Genomic DNA, 27,887 nt, shown 5'->3' with positions numbered 1-27,887 from the left:
TAAAACAAAAGTCATTGACATTTTTCGACTGACACTTTCGATTTTTGAAAAAGTTTAACTATCTACTCTAAATTGTTCAATTTTTATTTGTTAATCACTATTTATGATTTACTACAAAGTAAAAGATTTCATACTATTTTTTGCGAAAACAATCTTTTTTGAAACGGTGAAAATAATTTAAAATAATGCTCAATTATATGTACAAAAGTGATTTTGGAATGTTTAAAAAAAAATTTTTTTCATAAAATTTTGGGAGTGTTCTGTTTACCCCCCCCCCTTCTCCTCAACCCTATAAATAAACGGATATCCAATTTCTAAACCAAGGGCCAAATTTTAAAGAACTAATGTCGTTAGTAATTTCATGTACCTGAAGATCGGAACGTTTTTCGCGCAACGAAAAAAAACCAAAATTGGAAAGTAAAAAAAATCTACTGAATAACAATATTCTTGAAATGTTCGCATATAGATGTTGGTAAGTCAGCCAAAAATCTTGGGCCACCCCGACCACCAGACTACCCCTCAAGTAGTCGAATTACATGAATTTTTTCATTTCCGTTGCGTGAAAAACGTTCCGATCGTCAGGTATATTTACGTATATGTATTTTCACACTTTGCGAGATCTCTGCATTAACATATTTTTTTTTGCAACTGAATTTTTTTTTGTATAGACGAATTTAAAACAAAATAAGAATTGGCTCTTCCTGTATTTTAAAATTACTCACAGATTCTAATATTAATTGGATAAAAAATTTTTCCACGAAAACTCTCATTCCTTCAGGCTTAGAAAAGTAATAATAACTCTGAGCAATTTTTCTTTTTTTTTTTAAGTGTACATGAATAACATGAGTAAGGTCAAGTAAAATAATGGAATACTTTTTGAAATCTATAACACTACGATATATAACTTTAATAAAAGTTAGTATGCAGATTATAGATGTATATATTTATTACTTAGAAGCACTTTTCAACTGAACTGTGCCACTCTAAAAGGTTACAAGAATCTAAATTTAGATGGGGATATAGGTCCTCCATTATATACTTTACCCATTGGACACGAACGCGATAAACAGGCTTTCAAAAACAAAGAAAATGTATAATATATAACCAAGAACCAAAAAATAATAATAGACGTTAAAGTAACCGCAGTAAAATTTAAAATATAACGTACTATACAGTAAGTATTTTAAGTTAATGGGTAAGAAGAATTTTTTTTGCTAAAATAACAGGCTGGAGAACGAAAAATTGTTTTTAATAACTTATTATTTTTTATTGCATTGCATTACCTTGAAGACTGCATGTTGATGCAGATGAATAATTCTTTGTTTGATTTGTCACCGCGAGAAGCAACGGTATCGCTGTTATTTGAAATGTTTTAGATTTTGGTACGTCTTGTTTCAATACACTGTAACTTTTGGCACGTCTTCGAAATATTGGAGAATCAAGAAAACTGTCATCGTAATGTGGCATTGTTTGTTTATATTTTTATTATTTTATATCAATTAAATATTTACACTTTTCACTCATTTTTATTTTATAATCACATTATTGCTCTCCTAAACAAATTATTACTCATAAACTATTCACGAAAAAAATTGGAGTCAAAAAATGTACGAATTTTTATTATGCTGTCGACAAAACTTGAAACAGGAAATTGAGTTGTCAAAAAATTATTATGCTGCACTATAATTATTGTCGTGAGCCACTACTTTTTAAACATGAATTAGTGAATATTTACTTATTTCACTAATTCATGTTTAGAGAATAAAACTTTTTTATTCTCTACTGTAATTTCTCAATTTAGACAAATAATTTTCATTACAATTTATCAATAAGGTTTAATTGTATGATATTTTTTTAGCGCAGCATAATATATTTTTGGCAACTCAACTTCCTGGTTTTAATTTGGTCGATAGCATAATAAAAATTAGTAAATTTTTTAAGCCCATTTTTTTCCGTGTTAATTTTACGGAAAAATTTATTGACTCCTTTTCTGTAGAAATTTTGATTGTTAAAAAAAAAAGTACAAATAACTTTTTTTTTGTAAAATCAATAGTTTAAAAGTTATAAGTCTTTAAAATAAAAATTTTCAATGGGTTAATGACAAATGAATAAAATATATATAAGTAATACTGCAATCAACTATGAAAATAAATATTTCAAGGAAGTGTAATCCGAGTATTTAAACCACATTAAAATTTTTTAAAGCCGTCAATTGATATGCGGATTGCGGTTATCGTATCTACTGCATAATATATTATGTTTTATTTCATATATATTTCTATTTTTGCATTCAGTCGGATTTAAAAATAATGTCATAAAAATTGTAAAACAATCTGACACGCGACTGATTTTTTCGGTCGATCAATTTTTTTTCTATAAATCTTCACAATAATAAATATTGCGGTCGTTGCAATATTTATATTTATATATTATTATGAAGCCAGAACTATATTAAAGTTTAAAGACTGAGAAATCGTAAGATTACTTAGTGCAAATGACAGGAGGGCTAAATATAAATATGTTGGAATTTATAATCCGTAAGTCTGTACTATTAGTCTTTGGTGCGACTTATTCGCGAGCGTCGCCACACCGCCGACATGAATTAAATCTCGACATAAAAAATAATACAAATAATTATCATTCCAATCTATTTTAAAGTTAATTAATGTCCTATCACAGTAAATAAATTTTTTCATTTGATTTATCATTAAAAATAAATTTTAAAAAATTATTTTTCGTAACAGGAGTATAATTATAAAATGAAATTTATCTATTTTAGTAAAATAAAAAAAAAATTTTTTAATTTAAGTTAATTTACTATCACGTCACGCCCGATGATAACAAACTACTGGTGATAGTCAAAGTATAACATATTCTCTGGACCGATTTATATCCACGAGAATGAGCATCACAAGTCTACAACATATTTCATACATACATATATTTTTATAGATGTTATATATATACATATATATGTTTATATATAGACACAAATACTAGCAAAAATATTATATAGTACAACAAAGTATATCGTCACGATGGACCGATGATCCAAGGCGATTTTTCAACCGTGAAAAATTCCAATAAACAAGCCCGGCCTGTCGACTATAGGTCGCCTAGTCTCCAATTTATTTAACGCTCGAGTTCCGAGTTTTTTAATATATTTTTTTTATTATTTTTTACACATCCTTTGACGCTTTTTATTTATTCATTTCATTTTATGATTTAAAATTAAATCATTTTAAATTTTTACTCGCATTTTTTATTTTTACTGAAAATTTTCAACTTTACTCAAAATTAAAAGCAATAAAAAATTAATTATAGTATGTAATAATAAATAATTATATTAAGCGTAATACAAACTTTCGACCTAGTTTTCGTATTAATATCCGTCTTCCTGTATAAACTCAAGTTTCTCTCACTTCTCTTTTAAACTCATGCCCTCTCCTACTTATACATATATATATATATATATTTTCAGAGTTTGCGGTGGATTAGTTTATCCCTTACTTCTTAGCCCTCTTTCCATAACTAATATAATATACAAGAAATATCAACACTCCAATATAAACATAATAAAAACCCGTACAAATTTACCCAAATGTAAATAAATATATAAAAATTAAAAAAATAAATAAAATCGATGAATTTATTTATTATTATTTTTATACTCTTTAAAAATAATAATATAATTATCGTTAATTATTATAAATTTAATATTACTATCTAATAAATATGTTTACCGATATATATATATATATATATATATATATATATATATAAAACAAACTAAGTGTAAACTTGTTCACGCGATGCACATACAAACTATTACTATTAAAGAAGATCCGCTAACCGATCAGACCTTGATCGTCAATCATATCACACTACAGAATACTAAAGCCGGCATATTTTATCTCCGTTTATCTCAAACACCCAGATTTTGACATCACCATTAAAGAATAAAAATAAAAATAAAATATTGCTTTTAAATTAACGATACTGTCATTGTAATAAATATTTCATTTACTTATTTAATCATTAACCCAAAAAATAATTTTACCATAAGTATCAATACTGTTTTATTTTATAAATTTAAATTTAGTATTTAATTGATTAATTAATCAATTAATTATTCAACTAATTATCACTCAAAGTAAAGACACAATAGCACTAATTAATAACAGATAATGTTAAATTAAACTACAATAGTATACAGATAGGATAGAGATGGAGTGAGTGGTGGTTAAATTGCAATGATAGAATGAGTCTGGGGCAATCGCGACCGGCTTGGCCGCAAATCCGAGATGAACTGTCCGTAATACTGGCCATCACCACCGAGTATATACAACTAAACTAACATCACAGTAGATCAGAAGACAGTAATATCTGTGACTTTGGCCGGGAAAGAAGACTTGTCTATTTTAACGGTACGTACGTACGTAAGAAAGAATATAAGTTAAAAAAAAAAACTAAATAAATGCGGTACATATACGAGTGAAAAAAATACTATATAAAAGATCGAAACTTATGTAGTGGTGTCTAGACTTCAGATACCATACGGGATATTGTAACACATATATATGTGTTGTGCACATATATGTATGTATGTAGAGATATATAACACGAGTAAGCATCCCAGCTGGTACGAAAAGAAGAATAGTATTACGGTCAAACTCCTGGCTCATTCTTTATTTTGTGAGCAATATGTTGAGGTAGAATGCTGCTACGACGGAAAATGGCAAAGGAAAATTTATTTGTAGACTGTGTGGGATGTATATATATATATATATATATATATATATATATATATATATATATATATATATATATATATATATCTATATAAATGGACGAGTGTATGTATTTTTTTCCTCCCTCCAGATTTTCTTTTCTCATATTATCGTCACATCTGTATCGTCGATCTTTCTATTAACGTTTGTTCGATTTATACATGTGTGTATGTATGTACGCCGCATGGACAACGGTTAAATAAAATTACTAAAAGGTCTTTCGTGCTCGATTCAGCTATGAATCTTCATTGTTTTCAATTTATTTTTTTATACATTAAATCGTTTGCATGGATTTATTACCGCTGATGATAAAATTGATATAAATTACTTTTTATGTAATAACAATTCGTACTTTTCAAATTTTTAATTAATTTCGTACACAGGTAAATTATGCGTACGTAAAATTTTTTTGTAAAAATCGTCTAGAAACATTACAAGTTGTTTAATTTTATGGTAAAATTACTTACAGTAAAATTTCCAAATTATTAGACATATTAAAAAAAATTTTTTAAATTATTTAATTTAATTAAAATCTGAAGTGAAGATTAAACTGATAGTTGGATTTTATAGATCATAAAATTTCGCTTAAAATGACACTTTATAAAAGTATTATTATATGAAGCCTTTAAAAAAAAAGTTTAATCGAAAATTTTTTTTTTCAAATCCCTTAGAAATTTCACGTCTACAAACCGATAATCGGTAATCGTAAATCCTGATCTCCGATATCGATATTAAACAGTCTATTGTCATCTTTAGCGCTTTTATAGGGAACATAACACAGGTCAAGGCAAGATCTTGCCTTCATTTGCATCAATACCCGCAGCATATCCGGGCTGCAGCATCATGATGCAAAGTACACTACTTCGGATCCCTTTCAACGATTTAAGCTGCTTAACCGTCAGGAATTCCGAGTTGTGAGATGGTGCATTAAGGGCGCGTCAGGGCGAGGGTGAGTTAAGGTTAAGGATAAAGCGAATGAGAATAGAGAGAATTGAAATGAAGAGAGAGAGAGATAAAGAATAACTGGGATAGAATAAAGAGTACATTCAAGATATTCTGAATTTACCAACTTACAAAAGATATCTCCAGAAATCCCTTCCCAATTATCTCAATAATATCGATTTAAATATTTAAACATTCAAAAAGTTATATCTTTGTCGGATATATAGAGTATTCTTTGTCTTATATAGAGTAGAAAATAAAAGATTCAGTTCAATGTCGGATTCAGAGGAATGAGAATGAGAAGAAGAAAAACAAACAGTCCGTATGAATGATTTAAATTCAAGTTTTCGAAACGTTTAGTTTAGTGAACTTTCTATGTATACATGTATATATAGATATATATTTAAGCTCTATGAGGATTAAATGTATGTATGGAGAGTGATGCTTTACTTCTTGTGGTAACTAAAGTGTGTGTACCTGCTTCGAAAGCTGCATATTCATGAATCAAAGGACGACGTAACTGGTGTGACGACTATAACGTTAACGTCATTCGGTAGCTATTGGTTGAGAGGAGGTGAAATTTGTGTTTCAGTATATAGTAGAAGACACACAGCTGGTTGTACATTCTGGATCACAGAGAAACTGAGAAGAGATTCTGGATTGAGGACTGAGGACTCAGGACTGAGAGAGATGAGAGACAGATTGCAAAGAAGGATAGATGTAGATGGTGGGGATGAAGAAGATAAAGAGAAAAAGTAGTCTTGGTCTGGCACATTGAAAATATCTTGAATTCTCGTTCAATAGAATTCGAAAAATTTGGATATGCTGACGTGTAATTTCCATAGATATTACAAATATAAAGAAGTTTAAAAATTTATCAGATTTAAAAAAAAAACTGTTAATATACTTTATTGTTTCTAAAAAATTGTATATTGAAAATTGTTTGCTCTTTTCAATTTCAATAAAAAAATACATTATTTTTTACACTATAAAAAATCAGGAGTGAATCCGGATTTAATTTCAACCCGAATTCACTCCACCACTCGGAGTTCCGGAGTTTTAAAAAAAAATCACTCCACATACGGAGTGAATTGGGAGTTTTATTTTAGCAGAGTGATTTCGGAGTGACGCGAATTTTATTTCACTCCCGATTCACTCCGGTCTGGAGTTTTAACATTTAAATGAATTTATATTTAATAGAAATAATATTTTTATGCAAATTCATAAATAATTAATTCCAGTTTTACACCGGGGTAAGTCCAAGCGGTGTAGGTATTAAAATTTTCGGTGTTAAATTTCGACACCGAGAGCGGTGTGAAAATAACGCCACCACAGGTGTAAATATTCTTTAACAGTGTTAAAAAAATTTCCTTTGTGAATATTTTTACTTACTCGATCACTACAGTTAAACAGTGTGCGTGTGTGTATGTGCGCATTAGCTGTTCAGTAATGTAATACGCGAGTTTTTACTTCGATTTTATTCAGTGGATTTATTTTTTATATATAATATTTCCAAAACTCCTCTTCAAAGTGACTTTCACTCCGAAGGAATTAAATTAATAAAAAATCAACTACTCCGCGAAAACTCCCCTTCGGAGTGAATTTCACTCCGAGGTGAGTAAATAATTAAAAATTCATTTACTCTACGTTTACTCCGCAATCACTCCGCGAATTTTTTACGATGTACTAATAAAAAAGATATAATTGAAAATTAATTGTAAATTAAAAATAAATATTTAATATAAAAAATGAAAATCGAAAACGATTAAAATTAGTCACGATTTAAATTAACTTTATTCAATTTAAATATTTAGAGAGTAAACATAATTATAATTATCAAAAGATCCTCTCGATATAGCAGTACCGGATTTAATTTATATATTCAATTAATATGTACACTCTGCATACTAAAAGCAGTAGCTATATTTACAGATAATAATAATTATTATATAGAAACTGTAGATTTAATACAAATTTATATAACTCTATTGATAAATATATAAATATATTTGCACGATTACTTCTGTTACTTTATTATTTTTTTCAGGATTATAAAAAATTATTTTTCCGTACTTTTTTAACGGTAGTATAAATTCGAGCGAATAAAACCAAAAAATAAGTACGAGATAGTCAACATTCATGCATATTTTAATGCCTCTTAATACTGAAAAGTAAAATATTTTTATTTATTTATTATTATTTCATTTTTTTACTTTTAATCTCATAATATTTTCTAGGAAAATGTTTTTACTAATGGGAAGAAAAAAAAATTTTCGTCTAGACAAGTAACGCGACAGGACAGCGAGAGTATAAATAAATAAAAAAAAATAATAATGTAGAAAGAGTATATAGAATGAGACGAGAATATCGAGAATAAAGATTGGCTAGAAGATAAAAGCACGTCGAGATAAAACGGGATTTGGTAATATCTTGAACTTGCGATTTTCTTTTTCCTCTTCATAGTTTTCTTTCATTCCTATTATTTCTTCTTTCTTTTTATTTTATTTATTTATTATTTTTTTTTTTTTATTTCAATTTCTTTGCCTCTATTATTGTTACCATTTTTTTTTTATTTACTCTATCCCTTTATTTCCCTCTCATTTCGCTTTACCCCGTAGCCTTTTTTGTCTCCTTATGCAAGCAAAGACACACGCGACCTTTATACCCGCAGAAGAGAAAATAAGCGAGATGAAGATAAAGAAAATAGACGATAGAAATAAAATGAAAGTAATGAGAAAAAAAGCCCAAGTTGAGCATAGAATTATTTCAATGCACTACCCGCGTAGTTGGGATTTTAATGAGTTCTTTTTTGAAGTAGGGCTCTAGTTTTTTATTTTTCCTTCTCTTTCATTTATATGCACACTTGTTCCACACCCTAACCACAAAATTATTGACCTTCTCCACGGCAAATACTTTTATTTAAATTTTTTTCGTCCTCGACTTACAATTTATACAATGCCGCAATTTTTATTTCATTCAAGTTCATTCTGGTTTATTAATTTCTTTCAATAACGAAGAATGCTGGGCAAAGATAAAAATCTTTAAGAGAAACTTTTATATGCCATAAATATGAGCTAAAGTATTTATCATAAAAGTTCGCCAAATTTTTTAATTTAAAAGCCCAAAAATACTCAAAAATATATATTTCTTAATACATATTTTACTTAGGTAATTTCTCATAACTGCATACGTATTTTTTTTAATTTTTTATTTATTAGTCTACTTTACTGTTAATTTATAAATTAAAACGATACACGATCCGACTAACTGTTGACACAATGATTGAAGCCGCCAACGAATCAACTGGAATTAACTATAATTACGCACTAGCGGCACTAGAATAACAATGTTGTCGTGTGGTACCAGTTAAAACGACAACTAAAATTCAAGGGTTTACTTTCCTCTAAATAACGTCCCTATTTAAAAGATAAACAAAACCAGTTCAAATAAAAACAATTTAATAGAAATACTTCAATTAACAATTCTCTGTACAGAAAAAAAAATCAACGGGCGTTCAATTAAAATATATAAGTATTAGTGTGCAGAAATTACTTCAGCACAAAAATTTATGTCTCAAAAATAATTTTTTTTAGAATATTCAAAAAAAATTTTGAGCAGTTGAAATCATTTTGGAAAATTAGCAAATTGTTTGAAGAATAAAAAAAAAATAGAGGAACTAGACCAAAATATTAATTAAAAAAAAAAAATAAATAAATAAAAACTACTGTAAGGTTGATAAAAAAATAAACCACATATATATAATATTTATAAATGTGGAATTGAAAAAACGACATTCAGCAACTGAAATGGAAGTAGATTTCATGATATCTATATGTATAAATAGATATATATGTAAAAAGTGTATGACCAGAATCGGAGGCATTGGGAAAACCGCAAAAAAATTTTTTTGAACATCATCAAAAACTAATGCAATAGCGAAATTTCATTTAATGAGTAGTAAGATAAATAATTTAATTGGTCTAGGCATACATATATATATATATATATATATATATATATATATATATATATATATATATATATATATATATATATATATATATGGGTGTGTCATTTTAAGGCTATATTTTTTTTTACTGCTATACCAGAAAATCTGGTAGTACATAGAAAATAAAAAATTATGCCGCTGGGCTAAAGGGTTTAAGTCCAATAGCGGCTTAGCTCATCAAAAAATTCGATTTCCCATTTAAATAACACGGGAAATTTTTTTTTTAACTTTGAGTATTTTTAACTCGTGAACAAATCAATAGATCGAATTGACTAATACATGTTTTTATAGGAAATTGAACGCTCTGCAAAAAAGGTCTCTTACTATTTTTTGATAAATCCATCTGTTCAAAAGTTATGGAAGCTTGAAGTCAAGTTATAGTAAATTTCGAGATCTTTTTACTTTTCCGGCAAAACAATCAGACTTATCACAAAATATCAATGAATCTTTTTTGTAGACAATTTTATTTCCTACAAATTATTATCAGTGAAATTTTTTCAAATTCCGCATTGTTTTCTAGTTATTTTCATTTTAATTTCAAGCTTTTAAAAAAGTAGTCTTCTGATCGATTTCAAGAGCTCGACATTGAAATGAAAATAACTAGAAAACAATGCGGAATTTAAAAAAACTTTACTGATGATAATTTGTAGAGAGTAAAATTGTCAAGAAAAAAGACCCTGCAACATATTATGGTAAGTCTGATAGTTTTGCCGGAAAAGTAAAAAGATCTCGAAATTTACTATAACTTGACTTCAAGCTTCCATAACTTTTTAACAGATGGATTTATCAAAAAATAATAAGAGACCTTTTTTGCAGAGCGTTCAATTTCCTATAAAAACATGTATTAGTCAATTCGATCTATTGATTTGTTCACGAGTTAAAAATACTCAAAGTTAAAAAAAAAAATTTCTCGTGTTATTTAAATGGGAAATCGAATTTTTTGATGAGCTAAGCCGCTATTGGACTTAAACCCTTTAGCCCAGCGGCATAATTTTTTATTTTCTATGTACTACCAGATTTTCCGGTATAGCAGTAAAAAAAAATATAGCCTATATAATATAATTTCAGATACATTTGAAGATTTTCGATAAGTTGTCACATTCAAAATTTATTAAAGAAAGAATCAGTAAAAACATGAATTTTTGACATTTTCAAAATTTTTGAAATCTTCTAAAAATGTTGAGATGAACTGATGTTTGACACCCGAAATGTCGTTGTAATACAAAAATAAAATAAAAAAATAAGACTTTTCGGAGTAAGATCAAATTTAGTCAATTGATATTAAATATATATAAAATGTAACAATGATTATTGATTGTCTAGCGGTTAAATTATATCTTATTCTTATTTTTTGTCAAACTTTCTTATACAATTGTCATAAATTTATACTAGAAATTGTAATTCTGGTATAAAGCGAGACTGTAAGAATTGAATGAATATCTATGTATCCATATTATATATTATATAGAAAAAAGTGAAGGGTGGGCGTAAGGACAGAATGAATGACGTTTCTTTGTTAAAAAGTTGGCGCGTAAAAGTTTAAATACAAAATCATTTATGAGCATACGACAGTCTGTCTATTTGTCAAAGAAAATCCTCAGCTACTTTACTCTCACTACTTTTCTACTTTACTTGTGTTCTATACAAGCATACAAACCTATACAAGACCAACCAGCTGTACTAAATAATAAAAGTCAGTGGCGCGTGCTATACTTTGGGTTTATTAAATTGCTAAGAGTATTATTGCCTCGGTAGGCACTGAGGCATTCTGTAGCTGAACAAACAACTGGAAATAAAACCCCTAAAAAAATAAAGTTGTAACAACAATAATAATAATAATAATAATAAAAATAATACTCATATATTTATCCCGATCCCCACAGCCTGTGTTCTTTGTACGCTCTGTGTTTTCTTGAAAGTTTTTTTTTTAATTCGCCTCATATTTATACGAGGGTGAATTTTATGTTCTAGTTACAAATAATGTACGTTATTTCAATTAGACGAATTAATTTAACACACGATGTACCAATAAATGTACAGCTCGATGGACCCTAATCATTCAGTTAAGATAATCTCATTCTATATATTTTCCCATGCCTTTGATCTATTTATTTATTATTATTATTAATATGACCATTGAACACATATATTATATTAAAATCAAATATCTTTTTAAATATTTAATCAAGTGTTTAAAATTAAGAATCAAAATTAATTTTTTTAAAGCGATAAATTCAAATTTTTATGGAAAGAAATTTGTTATTCAATTCATGGGATTTTTTTTAACAATAATTATATGTTGGAAATAAAATTAAAGCTCATGATTCATAGATTCTAACATGAGTGTGAATGCAACTAACAAGTGGGAGTTTTTTAAATATTAGAATAAATAAATAAAATGTTAGTAAAATAAAAATAAAAAAATGCGTACATAAATCAATGAAAAATCCGTACGCGCATTTTTTAAAATTTCACTATTTATTTATTTAAAATTCATAAAATGTCTCATATGTCTGCTACATTCACACTCATATTCTAACAATAAATTTTTAATGACTTAAAAGTTTGTTCCTCTCGGAAATTAGAGGCTTAAAAGATTTATAACGACTTGTTGTCTATATTTTTTACTAAAATTATTTAGAGTTAAAATTGTGGTTTTAATTAAAAGATTTTTTAATATAAGAATCTGTAAGCTAATTACAGAATTAAAGCAGTAAAAAAAGTTTTAATCTAAATTAATTAAGAAGATTAAATATTTGATAATCTGTTACAAGAAAAATATTGATCATTTATAATTATCATAATTAACAAAAAGTTAATTAATTAATTAAGTAAAATACAAATACGGCTTCTAATGTCAACTTACATTTCACTAATTTAATAATTTCATTCAGTAAATTATGTTCAAATATTTTATAAATAATTGTTCATTCATAAACAATTAATTACTGACTACTAATCATTTTTAATTAAAAAAAAATGCTCCATTTGAATCTCATTAAAAAAAATATATAAAGTCCTCTTTTAAATTCTATATATCAACTACCCCTTTTTTCATTCAAGTACTCAACGGAATTACGAGTACTTTTTATAGTACACATAAAAAAAAAATATCTATCTACATATAGATATAGATAACAAATGTTCCCAGGTAAGCACGCGCACAACATAAACTCTCATATGCTTTTGACATTTCGCGGCCCGCGAATCATCATTCATTTATTATCATCATTATTATCACAATCATTATCACGATCTTAATTTTTTTTACAACATAAAATAAAATGTTGATAAGAACTATTATCATAAAGGAAAACTTAAATTCCTCACACGTGAATTAAATTTTAAAAAAATTTTTTAAGCCAGCACTTACTTTTTTTAAAAATTTAAATTGTGACAGTACAAGTAGAGTAGGTTAATTCAAAAATATATATGTAAACAATGACAAAAAAACTAAATAAGACATACCTGAATACTTGTCCAGCTTCGGTGTGGCAGCCATCGTAATATGTGATATTGTGTCACGATTTAATAAATTATCACAGCACACCGTATTATTAATAACATTAAACACTATTTAACCATTTTATTATTATAACTCATAACACCATTTATTAACGCACTATATGCGTATTATTTATTTAAATACTAATGTAAACTCAACTTGCACCGCTACATTTTCATGTTTGTCAACCATCTTCATTCATGCGCGCGCATTCACTGCCGTCTGCCGGCAATCACCCGTAATTTAAATCCCACCAACTATTTTTTTTTGACATTTAGAACCTTTTTATTTGTCCCCAGTCTACTGTATAGGGACTATAATTGCCATTATATTTTTACTACTGTCAGTTGTCAATTTACACTCACAATTTTACACCTAACCAATTTTGTGGAAATAAAAAATAAGTAAATAAAATAAATAAATAATTAAATATTTAAAAAATGTCATAAAAAATTTTAGTTTGTAAACAGACAATTATTTATTTTTTTAAATTAAACTTTAACACTAAATTAATAGCAATATAAAGGTGAAAATAATTGTTAATAAATAATTATAATATTTAATAATTAAGTGATGCTTTATTGCATAATAATTGACAATAAGTGTTTTTTATAACGAAAAATTAAATTATTGACTGACTAATTGATAAATTATTTAAATAATAAAATTTGTTTTATTCGATATATCGATGTGTAATTTTAAATGATCGATTATCATTCAAATAAAATAAATTTAAAAAAACGTGGGAAATTAAAATTTTAAATTTTGTATACGAAAATTTTAATTTATATTTAAGTTTAATGAAAAAATAAGTGGAGGGAAATTAAAATTTGAAATTTGAAATAACAAAAATTTAATTTATATTTAAATTTAATGAAAAAAGAAGTGATGGGTAATACGGTTAAAATAAAGCAACATTATGAGACAGCTAAAAAAACAGGAATATTAAATATATCAAATAGACAGATGATGGAAATTCCTGCTAATATGAAACAATTGTCAGAAATATTACGAACACTTGATTTATCACAAAATGTATTTAAAGTTTTACCTGATGAAATAGGTATTTATGTAATACTTAAACAATTAAATTTGAGTCATAATAAATTACAAACATTGCCAGCGACAATTGGTAATTTAGTTAAATTGGAAATACTTAATGTTAGTTGTAATCAATTAAAAACTCTGCCCGATAGTTTGTCTAATTTATCACATTTAAAACAAGTCAATTTGTCAGACAATCAACTGACAGAATTTCCGTTAATGTTTTGTGGATTGAAGCATCTAGATGTTTTGGATTTGTCAAAAAATAAATTAACTTGTGTGCCAGATGGCGTCGTTGGACTCCATGTTATTGAATTAAATCTTAATCAAAATCAAATTTCGGCGATCTCCGACAAGATGGCCGACTGTCCACGACTGAAGACATTGAGATTGGAAGAAAATTGTCTTCAACTTAATTCAATACCCACGAGAATTTTCAAGGAATCCAAAATTTCGAATATAACCGTTGAGGGTAATCTGTTTGAGAACAAAAAAATTGCTGATGTTGATGGTTACGAGGTTTACATGGAGCGTTACACTGCTGTTAAGAAGAAAATGTTCTAAATAATATGAATTTTATTTAAATACATCACAATAAATAATTTTTTTAAATCTTTGCTGGTATTAATTCAAATTTCTTATGCATAATACAATGTGTCATGGCACATGATTAAAAACTGTTTAATCAATTTTGAAATTTTTGTACCTGTCTACTGATGTTTAAATCCTACTCACCTGATTTTTTTGTAAACACTAAGTATTTAACAAACAATGATTAATTTTGTCACTTATTTCAAATTGTACTTTAAATAAAATTTTAATTTAAAGAAAATTCTCCACATTTTTTATATTTTAATTTTAAAAAATAATTACTTAAATTTATTATTAATTTACGGCTGATGTTTTAATTTTTTTTTACAGAAAGAAAGAATTTTTGGCGCAAAAAATTTTTATTCACTCCAAGAAAATTTTTTCTAAAAATCTTTTTGCAACATAAATTGAAAACGAAAATTTTCTTGAGCCAAGAAAAAATTTTTTGGGCTGAGAGAAAGTTTCTTGCGCCAAGAAATTTTTTTTAGTTCTATAAGAAAGTTTTTGTTTTCATTTCATAACGCAAAATTTTTCTTGAGCCAAGAAATTCTTTTTTTCTGTGTGTTTCTCCAGAAATAACAAATTGAAAAATATTCAAATTTTTTGAAAATAATTATTACTGATTATGTTGATGAATATGTAAAATTATGATATAATTATAAAAATAATTTTGAAACGATCGTCAATATTTTCATGACGTCTTTTATTTCAATCTTACAGAAGAATTTTATTTTGAATAAAAAATTACACGTTCCATTTTTTAAATAGATTTAAAAACCCGCAATTTTTTTATTTATTTACTTCTTATACTTCAAAATCTTATCAGAACTCAATGCCAAGTAAGTTTAAGGATAGTAAATAAAATATTAGCATATGACCTATCTATTAATAATTCGATAGGTGAGGTGTACATTTAACTTTAAGAATAACTACATAATATAAAATATGATCGCTGGTGTTAAAATTATTGTATTAAATTTTCAACCTACAACTTTACGGAATTACCATATTTTCCTATTTAATTTAAAAATTTCGAATTTATTTATTTTTTGACACTTGAAATTATCTCTGAAATAAAAATATGTAAAAATAATATTTTTTGACGGTCACTTTTAAATTTATGTTAAAAACTCTGTCGACTGACTGATTTATCACAATTAGAATATGCAAGTGCCTTAAATTAGGTATGTTATAGCTCATATATTATATTGACCAGTTTGTAAACTGTATCTTACGAAAAAATAATAAATTCAGTAACCAAGATGCTGGCAAACAATTCTGGAGCGTGAAAATTAAATATTCAGTTTTTTAAAACAAGATCTTAATGTCATTCAGCAAAGATATGGCTAAAATGGAGCAATGCACCAGAAACATACATTATTTTTTATTATAAATAATTCTTTTTTTTCAACTTCTTTATATTTTCATTCAGTAATTTTATTTAAATAAATTATCAATCTTTCAAATATACTTTTCGCATCAATTTTTTTTTATCTACTTTTGTTAATAATTATGATACTGAAGTATGAGTGCGAATGTAGCAGACATTAGACAAATTTAAAATTATAAATAAATAAAATAAATATTTAAAATAAAATATTTATGAAAAATGCACCCATTAGTTTCAAAATTTTTTAAATGCGCATTTTTTAAAAATTTAATTTTATTAATTATTCACTCTATTTATTAATAATTTTAAATTTATCTGATGTCTGCCACATATTCACACTCATTACTGAAATTAGCCGACGTCTAATAATTTTTTATTTTTTTTTTAAAAAGATAAATTATAAAAAAAAACCATTTAAAAAAATTGCATCTATAGTTTTTCCAATTTTCTACATGTGTATATTTTTTTGTAGTTAATTTGTTGAGAAAAAAAATCCGAAAATTGTTAATTGTCTGCTACTTAAGGATCATTAATAATTCTTATGAAAATTCAAAAAAAAATTTTTTCTACTCTAATTTTTTTTTTTTTTTATAATCTTATAAATTTGAATTTTTAAGTTTTAAATTTGAATGTTAAGAAAACTTAATTTCCTGTCATAAATTTTAAAAAAATTATTTATTAAATTACATAAAAAATAAAATAAAGTAACTGGGTTCCCTATTAAAAAGATTCATTACTGTTATGTGGATAAAAAAAATAAACAAATATAAAAACTCCAGGTCTTGACTCACGCAGTCCCTAAACCAGAGTATCATTAAAAAATGGCCGCTGTCAAAATTCAAATCTCCGCGCAAAAAAAATTTAATTAACTCTACACAAATAATAAATCCACTGATTAATTTACCTTCGTCACTAATCAATATGACGTAACTAATATTCATTGATTCATAAATCCCTAAAAAGTGAGTAATTACCCATGAGTAACAATTAAAAAAAGGTTTTAAAATTTCCCGCGTAAAATGGATCTAGTGCGTGTCGAAGTAAACGGTGGCAGGTCAGTGCGTGGTACTCGCGAATGGCCGACCGAGAAACAGAGAACAGGGAAGGATGAAGGATAACAATCGAGAGCATTAATTCGGCAAGTGAGAAAACCAAGGTACGTCACCATAAATAATAATTACAACAGCCCACGAATCTCAACACCTATTTCATCAACAATAAAAACCTCTAAAGCATAACAATTAACAAATAAATAAATAACCGGTGTCATTATATTTATTGTCAGGGGTTGAAAATGTCTCGCGTTGTCTTGACCGCGCGATTGATCGTCTACAAGGGTTGTGTATCTTTTTTTTTTTATTTTATTTATTTTATTTAACTGAATTCCCACAATAATCATCCATCAATATCTGAGTTTATTTTTATACCCGAGCGTTATTGTTATTATTGTTGTTAACAATCCTCATAAATATTACATATTTATTGGTTAATTTATAATATACACCAAGACTGCAGTTACCTGCTCCCGTTTGCTAAGTGTGAACTGGTTTTTAATGAGATGCCGATCATATGGGCGCAGCCTCCTTTGATTTTCGCGATACCTTTAAATTATTTGAAATTTTATTTATAATTTTCATTATTATTTTTCTAATTATTTTATTGAACCTTTTGATAAAATTTATTTTTTTTCATCGATATATTTATTTAAAATTTTATTTTATTTAACGAGCAAAAATTACCAACTTGGTAAAGTGTTTGTGTAAAATTATTTTTTAAAATAATTTATTACTTTATCTATAAATTACGAGGTGTAATTATCAATTTATTTGTGTCATTTATCTGTTGAAAGAAAAAATTTTGATGTTCATTGGAGTACTTGTTCAAGTGGTTAATAAATTAATTTATTTGTGTTAATTAATAATCATAATAATAATAAAATGATTTAAAATACCGGAAAAAAAATTCGTTCAAAAAAATTTCCTTAGAGTGAACTTCAGAAATTAAGACAATTTTGTTGAGTTGAACATTTTTGGAACTTTGAAATAATTAGAAGGGTGAAAAACTTTCTACTAGTGTGGATTTTTCTTGTGGGTTTCTATCATTTTTTTTTAATTTTGTAAACAAAAATGATTTAAATTGACAATTTTGTGAGTTCATAAAGTTCATAATTAGTCCCAATCACTAATTTTTTGGACTATTTTTTAACGAGTGCAAAAAATAAAAAAAACTGACCTTCCCAAAAAATTCTAATAAACGTCAAAAAAATGTTCATAAATATTTTAAAATAATTTTTATTTTTCTTTCTACTATCTGAATAATTCTGGTAAGAGTCGTAAATATTCATAATTCCTTTTTTTTTAATCTTTTTCAAACCCAAAAAATTGTCACATCAAATTATTTTTGCTAAAAAAAAAAAAAAAAACGCGCAGTAAAAGCCTTGACCAGTTGTAAATTTTTCACTTTCTAATTTTTTCAAAGTTCCAAAATGTTCAACTTAAAGTTCAGAATTGTCTCAATTTTTGAAGTTCACTCTGAGGAAAATTTTTGGAATGAATATTTTTTACAACGGTACTTTTATTTCTGAATTGTATGTTTAATAATAAATAAATAAAATAATTTTTGACAATAGAAAAATGTCGGTGCCAGAAGATAATTTGGCAATGCCCGACAGCACGACACGAGAACAGCGACTTGGTTTTTCTCACGGCGAAGACGTACTTCTACAACACAAAGATGGAAAGTATTATCTCGGTACGATTGTTGAAGTGGACTTGGTACAAGAAAGATGTTTGGTTAAATTTCTTGACAATACTTCCTCATGGTCAAGTGTGAAAGAATTAACCAAACTCGGGATACCGGATTCAAATGTCATGTGTGTGTTGTGTAAAAAATTTAAGCCCAAGCCAGATAATGATATTATTGTTTGTGACAAATGCGGACGTGGTTATCACCAACACTGTCACAAGGTAACATTCATTATGGCTTTATCTTTAAACCGTTGATAAAAAATAATAATAATAAAAAGTAAAAAGAATTTAATGTAACGTTTTTAATTACTTTAATTATAGCCTCAAGTATCTAAAGAAGAAGCTAACGCAGATTCACACTGGAAGTGTAAGAGATGCCAAGAAAATATACTCAAAACAACACGTGATGGTCCTGATCCAAAGAATTCTATGATCAAAGCTAACATTAGAAAAGTTTGCAGTGGTAGAGATCAACCTCAACCACCACCTGAAGACATGACAAAATTACCTTATGATGTAAATTATTATTTGTGATATTTTTTTATTTATTAAGTTAATCATTTATTTATCTGGTTTTTTTTCTTTAGCCTGAAATGTTAAGTTGGGATTCACATCATCGAGTTAATGCTGAACAAATATATTGTTATTGTGGATTAAATGGCGAGTGGTACACACAAATGTTACAATGCGCTAGATGTAAGCAGTGGTTCCATGAAAAATGTGTCAGCTGTTTGACATATCCTCTCTACAGTGGCGACAGGTCAGTTATAATATAGGCTAGTCATATATATACTCATATGTATTAGGGGTATAATATATAACTCTGCGATTCGAGTAATTCGAAACTTTTCGAATTATGTGTGACTTCAAATTACTCGATTCGAATCAAGAAAATTTTGATCACTTCTCAAATATTCAATTTTTATTTAATGGAGACCGAGTAGTACACTTGGATTTATGACATCTATAAGATAGAAGTTTTGAGACTGTTTTTTGACTTATCGATAAAGCACCAAAATGTTGACAAAACAATCAGAAATTAACGTAACTGAAAAAATATCTGCTTAAAAGACTTCACAAGTGGCGACAAAAAGTAAATTATAAATAATGGTCAAATAAGTCATCTAAAAGATTTTTTAATTGAAATGACTTTTAGGACGGAAAAAAGAACACAAATTTCCTATGACTCCTGGGACCAACATCTGTATGTCTTATTTATATAAAAAAAACTTGGCTTTGAGACAAAAAATTTGTTTTGTCCTTTTAAAATACATCTTAAAGTCGTCTCTGTGCTACTTGGGGAGCTTAGTTTTTAAAGTAACCAAAAATAATTCTTTCGTAAATTCGTGTCCCAGTTCTATTTACTTTTGACAAAAATTTGAATCATTAAAAAAAATATTACAATTTTCGGTCGTTCAAAAGAAAATTTTGGAGTTATTCATAAGTTTGAATTATTCGCACACCTCTAATATATATTTATATATATTTAACATAGACATCTTTAAAACAAATCTTCTTTATTTTCTTTATCACTTTCGTGAATAAACTGTACTATCCTTGTTACACTTGCACAGTAAATTAATACTTTGTCTAATTTTTTCTCTTGAACAAATAAAAATTTCCAAAAAATAAGAACCTCGATTACTAAACTACAGATTAATCCATTGAACTTTTTTTTATTTTTGTTTAATATATAAAAAAACTGAAAAAAATTAGTCTAGACCCGGGTTAAGTTTTACTTTCATTTGTTTGATAATAATGATGATAATGATGAATAACAAAAGATATAATATAGTATATGTAGTAATTTGAGTTATTTAAAATAAAATATTTAATGAGTGTTATTTTAGGTTTTATGTATTTGTGTGTTCAACGTGCAATTACGGTAAAGAATTTGTACGACGACTAGAATTAAAATGGGTCGATCTCGTGCACCTGATGTTGTACAATTTGACCGTATATAATGCTAAAAAGTATTACGATTTGGATACTATTATTATACCATACGCTGCTGAAAATTGGAATTTATTACAACTGCCATCGAGAGTATGTATTTATTAAATAATAAATTTTATAAAATAAATAACTAATTATTGTTATAAATATTTTTAAAAATAGATTAGGGATGTTACCGCTCAAGTTCGTCGAGAATCAATACTCTCAATATTAACAAATAATCGAAATAGATTTAAATGTGGCCGTGAAATAAAAAAACGTACAACTATTTGGGGTTTGAGAGTTAGATTACCGCCGCCATGTCCAGTAGTTAATTTACCAGTTACTGGAATCATTGATGATTCTGTTTTACGTCGTTGTTGGGGAGCTAATAAAAGACTGCAATATCTTCCACCTCCTGGGTAAAAATTATTTAAACAATTAAAATTTTTAAATATTTATGTTTTTAAAAAAACTTATTTTATTTTTATTACAGTCCAGTGATATTTACTGAAAATCCTAAAACGATAAATACAACGAATCAAGAAATTACTGCCCCAGTAACTGAAACTACTGTTGTAAGTCCTTCGGATATTGTGACAGTGGGGACAGTATTATCGAAAACTAATGCTGATCAAAGTACATGTCCAACACCAAGTACGCTGAATCAATCAACAGAATCTCTTCGTGAAAGGTTTGTTCATTAATTAATTAATTACTTGGCCTGTGTAAAAAAAAAAATCGTTATAAAAATCATCATGACAGTGAACTTCCAAAATTGAGACAATTCTGAACTTTAAGGTGAAAATTTTTGGAATTTTGAAAAATTGAAAAGTGACCAATTTTCAACTAGTGTAAACTTTTCCTGTGCATTTTTTTTTTTATTTTTTGAGCAAAAATAATATGATTTGATTAATTAGGAATTATGAAAACTTACGACTCTTACCATAATTATTCAGGTATGAGGCAGAAAAAAAATAAAAAAGATTTGAAAATATTTATGAACATTTTTTTACTTTTATTAAAAGTTTTTTTCACGTACTTTAAAAATAGTCCAATAAATAAGTGATTGGAATTAAAAATGAATTCACAAAATTGTCAATTCAAATCATTTTTGCTTGAAAAATTAAAAAAAAAAAAATAGAAACCGACAAGAAAAGTCTACACTAGTTGAAAATTTTTCACACTTATGATTATTTTAAAGTTTCACACATGTTCAACTCAAAATTCACAATTTTCTTAATTTTGGAAGTTCATTTTGAAACATTTTTTAAACGAATTTATTTTTACACGAGAAGTTAATTATTCAGTTTCCAGTCTTCTTAAAAAACTATTTTTTAACAAAATCTAATATATTTGAATTATAGTTTTAAAAAATATTCATCTATTAAATTGAGATGATTGACTTTCTTGATAATAGAATTTATTATTTTCATCAGAGACTACTTTTAGAAGTATTTTTATTTTTTGTCATAATAACCAGAGAAAACGTCAGGGAATTTCATGACGTCATTTCAATTGACATCATGGTCAGACATGTAAACAATATAATCTTCTCAATAATATTTCTTATACGATATAAAAGTAATAGATATTATATTTCTTGAGCATTCATGCTAAATATTATCTCTCATATTTTAAGAATTAATATTTTAAATTTTATAACAATTTGATTATAATCCTTACTATTAAATTTTAATTCTTATAAATATTGACAAAGTATAAAATCAAAAAATAAAAATACGTAAATTTTAATTTTAGTCTTGATGTCAAATTTAAATAATCACTAAATAATAATCTGATTAATAAGAAAATAAATAATTTTTTTTTGTCGATAAAATAATTTATTGAAAATTTAATCTACACAGATAAAATGTTTGATATATTTCTTCAAATTATCATTTTTTTTTTTTTTATTTGGCTATTTTTGTTATCAATTATTTTGTAACGTCACTAATGAAAACGATGTAGGGGAGCTTAATATACTAGGAGACTGGCAATTGAGTATTTAACAATAATTTAATAATATAAATAAAAATAATAATTTAATATATAAATAATAATTGACAGGTATAGTGGTGGTGGTTTTGTTAAAAAATCATTTCCATTTCCAAAATTAAGTTTACAAAGACGTCGACGTTTAATGGCATTAAATAGTACACGTGAACGTATGATACGGAAACATAAGAAACGTGATAAAGGCTGTGACGATACTAAAAGTCAAATAGTACGTGAAGCGAGATATAGAAAAGCTAGAAAATTACTAAAAAATGCCATTGCTAAGGTAATTAATTTTTTTTTTTATATATATTTAAATTATATAGTAAATTGTGTGACAAGGTATGAAACAAGACGATTTCAGACTAGGGTGACATCACCCACAGTCTGAAATCGTGCTTTATCCTGAGTCACACACCATATATTTCATGATTATCTGCATCGGAACTTGAAGATTTAGTGCCAGCAGCCAGTAAGAAACAAGTTAATTTCAAGCCGATGATAAGGAGAACTGTTAGAGAATGAGAAATATGTGATTTATAGTCACTTACTAAATATTAATAGTAAATAAGACAAAAATATTATTTCACTCATCTTTTAGAAATTTTATTTGGTTAATTAAAACTGTCACTTAAGGGCATTCTTAGACAGTGTCCCCCACTTTTTAAAAATATGCAATGACTTTCAACTATCATAACCGTATTAAAAATTTATTAATCAATTGAAAAAAAATTAAAATTTTAATTGAAAAAAGGACAACGTAGTCGTAATTTCGTTGCGATATAGAATTTAGAAAAAATTAATTACAATTGATATCAATTGGGAGTTAAACGAAATTTGTTGAATAAATTTTAGCCAACAAAATTTAAAAATTCGAATTATAAAATTGACAGGACGATTTTACGGAAATTTATTTAACGAATTTTGTTTAACTCCTAATTGATATCAAGTGTAAATAATTTTTTTAAAAATCTATATATCGTCGAAATTACGACTGCGTTGTCCTTTTTTCAATTAATGCTTTAATTTTTTTTTAATTAATTGATAAAAATTTGATACGCTTATAACAGTTGAAAGTCATTCAAAATTTTTAAAAAGTGGGGGGCACTGTCTGAGAATGGCCTTAAAAAATGAAATGAGTAAACTAAAGTGACAAGTAAACAAATGAGAGTAATAAGGCTGCAAATGAACATTAAATATAACTAATACTGGGCAGAAATAATTGTGTTTCTTCCCAACACTCATGTTTCTGCCCGCTGTATGAAGGTATTTGTGAATTACGAATTCGCTAGCAATTGTTTGCAGCATCGGCTTGAAATTATCTTATTTCGACTGGCTCTAGAGACACTGAAACGTTAAGTTTCGATGCTGGTGTCATGAAAAATAAATAAAATTATAATTATTTATATTATATTTATTGTAGAGAAAACCACGTACACCAGAAGTAACAGATTTACCACCAACACCTCCAACATCTGTATCAGGACCACCAACACCACCAGCAACAGCATCATCAGCAATAAGTGAATTATCAGTACCAAGTTCTGTTGATTTAATGTTAAATCTTCCTCAACCATCAACAACACCAGCAGATACTAGTGGTGATGAAACAAGTTCACGTGGTACTTTAGATTCATTTATACCACCGCCAAAAGATTTTGAAGGAAAAAATAATCCATTTCGTAATCTCAGTGAAATGTTGAGTACACCAACAAATCAAAATCACATAACAGTAAATAATTTAGCACCTGGTATATCAAGTACACCATTACCTTACAATCATCATCACCACAATCATCATCATCATCATCACCATCATCATAACAATAATAATTATAATAATAATTATCAGCCACCAATCACACTTCCTCTTCCATTGACACCAGTAATACCACAGCCACCGTTGATACGTCCAGCGAAACGTCAACTGTCAGAAAAGGATATTATTATTGATCGTAATGGACAAGTTAAAAGACGTAGACAACATCGTCGTGGTCGTCCACCTTCACAACCTCAGCAATTTCAATCAACAACAGCAACTGCTAGTAAAACTGCTGCAATATTACCAGCACGTAACAGTGAAGTTAAAAATGACTATGTTAGAAATTTGAGAAGTTCATTTAATAGTTCCTCGAGCAGCAGTACCAGTCAGATTGGTAATTGTGTTGACTACGCGTTAAATGGCAGACGTTTAAGACAACGTGTTGCTGATAAATCATCAAGTGTCAGTGCTTCCTCATCAGCTGATGCTCAAAAGAGAAATAATTTAGCGATTTCAATGTCCATGGCCATGCCATCAACATCAGCGTCAACGTCACTCTCATTATCATTGTCACCAAAAGTATCTCCCATAAAACAAACAACTCCTGATATTTCAATGGATGATTTAAAATCTTCTGTTAATATGTACTTTGGTGCGGCCAATCGCATTGCGTCTGGTGAAAAATTTGGTGTTAAAGCTAAAAGATTAAGTAAAAGTGGTCAATTGCAGTATCTAATTGAATGGGAAGGACCCAATACATAACGGTAATTTTTTTATTGTTTCTCGACTCGTATATTAAAAAATAATATTAATTTTTTTTTTCATTTATTATTATTATTCATTTATTATTTTTTTATTATTAATTAGTTTGTGATTTACAATCTACGATTGCGGTATTTTGTTCTTTTTTTTTTTTTTATTTTTGTCATAAATATTTTTATGATTAGATTATTATAAATATTTTTAATTATTTAATAGTATAAAAATAATAAATAATTTCAAATGCTTCGTAGCTCTGGTTAGCTTGTTCTTTTTTTTTAAATAAATTAATTTGATTATTTTTATTACCTGTCAAAGGTGACGATAACTGATAGAAAAAAAACGCGCGCCACAATCACTGACGTTTATTACAATATAGAGAATAAGTTTATGAATGCTCATAATTAAAAAAAAAAAACATATTTATAAATTTACCCGGTGAAATTAAATATTTTAAAATTAATCTACTGTACTAACTGTCATGTGCGATTTAAACCGTCCACAACAATCCCAAGTTTTAAAAAATTTTTTCTATGAATTTCACTATTATTTATTTTTTATTTTGTAAAAAATAATACAAGCATTCGATTGTAAATAATTAATTAATAAGTTTGTAATAACGTCAGTGAATGTCAGTCGGGTGTAATATATATTCTGATAAAAAGTTATTAATTTACATCGCAATTGATGTTTATTAATTTAAATTAAATTGATAATTCACTTGAACAATAGTTTTTTTTTTTTTTTTAATTAAAGAAAACAGTAATTATATTAAATATATTCCTTAGATTCAAATAATTAAATAAAATCAATTTTGATTTTTGTCAATAAAATATTGCATGTATTTTCATAATTAAAGTAAGGAATATTTTAATATAAATGTAATAAAACGGACGAAATAAAAATACAATTATCAATTAATTAATTAATTAATTGGTAAATAAAAATAGAAAATAAAATAAGCGAAGCAGCTGATAGTATTGCTCACTAATTACAAGACTAATAAAACAATAATCCAAAAATAAACTTATAGTTATTTCTTTAATGTAACATTGATATTTATCATTAAATAATAAATTGAAACTCTAATCTTACATTTATATATATATTTTAATTACGGATTTTTATAATTATTAAAACTTCAGTGTATTTATTTAAAATTATTTTTGTTTGTAAAACAATTAAAAATTTTTTTTTTATAACTTTGTGATTAGACAATAAAATAAATTCTTTTAAAAATCTTATCTGTAATTAGATTATAGATAAAGAGTGATTATTGTAGAAAATTAGATATTAATTGACATAAAAATTAATATCAAATTAACTGTAACTTATTTTTGAAATCGGCTGCATAATTTTGAAACTTAGTAAAAACCAAATTTTAAATAACTGATTTTTATAAAATTTATTTTTACATTTTTTATTTTTTGATAATTTTTATATCAGGAATAGGATTAAATTATTTCTCTTTTATGGGCTTGATTAAAATTAAACGTTAATTTTTATAATTATTTTCTGACTTCATTTCATCCCTGCCAAAATCGCATTTTTTTTTTTTTTAATCTAAATAATTACCCAGACTGACAATTGTTTAGAACATTTTTAATTTTCCAACTGACTGCGCAGCATCAAATCTCCCAGTATTAATGCAAATTATATAAAAAATATATTGTGTGCACGAGAAAAATGAAACACGATTTCAAACTTCAGGTGATGTCAGTCCTCGGGCAGTCAACTTCACCTTTGTCTGATATCTTTTTGTTTCATTCTTTCCCGTGTAAAAGAAAAATCGTTTCAAAACTGTTCAAAAATCGAGTGATTGAAACTAATTGTGAACTCAAAAAATTGTCAATTCAAATTATTTTTGTTTGAAAAATTTAAAAGAAAAAATAGAAACCCGCGAAAAAAATTCACACTATTTTAAAATTTTTACTACTTCTAATTATTTTAAAGTTCAAAAAATATTCGATTCAAAGTTCAGAATCATCTCAATTTTAGAAGGTTACTGTCAGGAACATTTTTTTCTCCACGGGTTGCCACGCAATGTACAGAAGTAGTTATTTAAATCTAAAATTTTGACAAATAAAAAATAATACTGTAATTAAAAATGATAGAAAAATGTGAGATTTAGAGTTTTAATGAAAACTATCATCAATTAATAATAAATATGTTATACATATATTTAAAATAAATTGATGGTACTAAAATGTAATATTGAATTATCTAATTAATAAGATAAATTGTCCAGTTTTATAAATTGAATCTTTGCATTTAGATGTATGTATATTTTATAATTTTACTTTTGACTGAACTTATCGTGAATTTATCGCGAACGTGTACAAAAAAAATAATAAAACAATTAATAAAATAAAATAAAAAAAAACAAAACCTGATGAAATAGTTGAGTATATTTTT

The 27,887-nt window shown here is 26.6% G+C and overlaps 3 protein-coding genes across 8 annotated transcripts in view; 2 read left to right on the top strand and 1 right to left on the bottom strand.

The window, feature by feature from the left end:
- Positions 1–13,568, bottom strand: part of LOC130668076 (guanine nucleotide-releasing factor 2) — a 112,672-nt gene extending 99,104 nt beyond the window's left edge. For 2 of the 5 annotated variants that reach the window (XM_057470137.1, XM_057470138.1), the window contains exon 1: positions 1,284–1,547. In XM_057470137.1, the coding sequence (XP_057326120.1) occupies positions 1,284–1,467 (184 nt within the window). In that variant the 5' untranslated portion in view covers positions 1,468–1,547. Of the gene's footprint in view, positions 1–1,283; positions 1,548–13,209 lie in introns of those variants that run through there. The other 3 variants (XM_057470139.1, XM_057470140.1, XM_057470141.1) reach the window with 2 other exon arrangements.
- A 269-nt stretch (positions 13,569–13,837) lies between these two features.
- LOC130668082 (leucine-rich repeat-containing protein 57) lies at positions 13,838–15,100 on the top strand. The gene has a single exon (XM_057470151.1). The coding sequence runs from the start codon at positions 14,120–14,122 to the stop codon at positions 14,852–14,854; it is 735 nt and encodes a 244-aa protein (XP_057326134.1). The 5' UTR covers positions 13,838–14,119; the 3' UTR covers positions 14,855–15,100.
- A 2,239-nt stretch (positions 15,101–17,339) lies between these two features.
- Positions 17,340–26,619, top strand: LOC130667960 (PHD finger protein 19). Of its 2 annotated transcripts, none has more exons than XM_057469907.1 (9): positions 17,340–17,427; positions 18,901–19,237; positions 19,340–19,534; positions 19,606–19,778; positions 20,869–21,064; positions 21,137–21,375; positions 21,450–21,647; positions 23,024–23,237; positions 24,375–26,618. In XM_057469907.1, the coding sequence occupies exons 2-9, from the start codon at positions 18,905–18,907 to the stop codon at positions 25,473–25,475; spliced, it is 2,649 nt and encodes an 882-aa protein (XP_057325890.1). In that variant the 5' UTR covers positions 17,340–17,427; positions 18,901–18,904; the 3' UTR covers positions 25,476–26,618. The 2 variants fall into 2 exon arrangements, with proteins under 2 accessions (XP_057325890.1, XP_057325889.1); XM_057469906.1 differs by lacking the exon at positions 17,340–17,427 and adding an exon at positions 17,465–17,608 and having other exon boundaries at positions 24,375–26,619.
- Positions 26,620–27,887: the final 1,268 nt, after the last annotated feature.

Source organism: Microplitis mediator, chromosome 5, assembly GCF_029852145.1.
Source record: "Microplitis mediator isolate UGA2020A chromosome 5, iyMicMedi2.1, whole genome shotgun sequence".
Lineage (NCBI taxonomy): Eukaryota > Metazoa > Arthropoda > Insecta > Hymenoptera > Braconidae > Microplitis > Microplitis mediator.
This window is presented reverse-complemented; position numbering and strand designations above follow the sequence as displayed.

Coding starts and splice junctions, on each gene's coding strand:
- LOC130668082 (XM_057470151.1), top strand. CDS start 14,120: ATGAAAAAAGAAGTGATGGGTAATACGGTTAAAATAAAGCAACATTAT.
- LOC130667960 (XM_057469906.1), top strand. CDS start 18,905: ATGTCGGTGCCAGAAGATAATTTGGCAATGCCCGACAGCACGACACGA. Junction 19,238..19,339: donor ATCACCAACACTGTCACAAG/GTAACATTCATT, acceptor CTTTAATTATAG/CCTCAAGTATCTAAAGAAGA. Junction 19,779..20,868: donor CCTCTCTACAGTGGCGACAG/GTCAGTTATAAT, acceptor GTGTTATTTTAG/GTTTTATGTATTTGTGTGTT.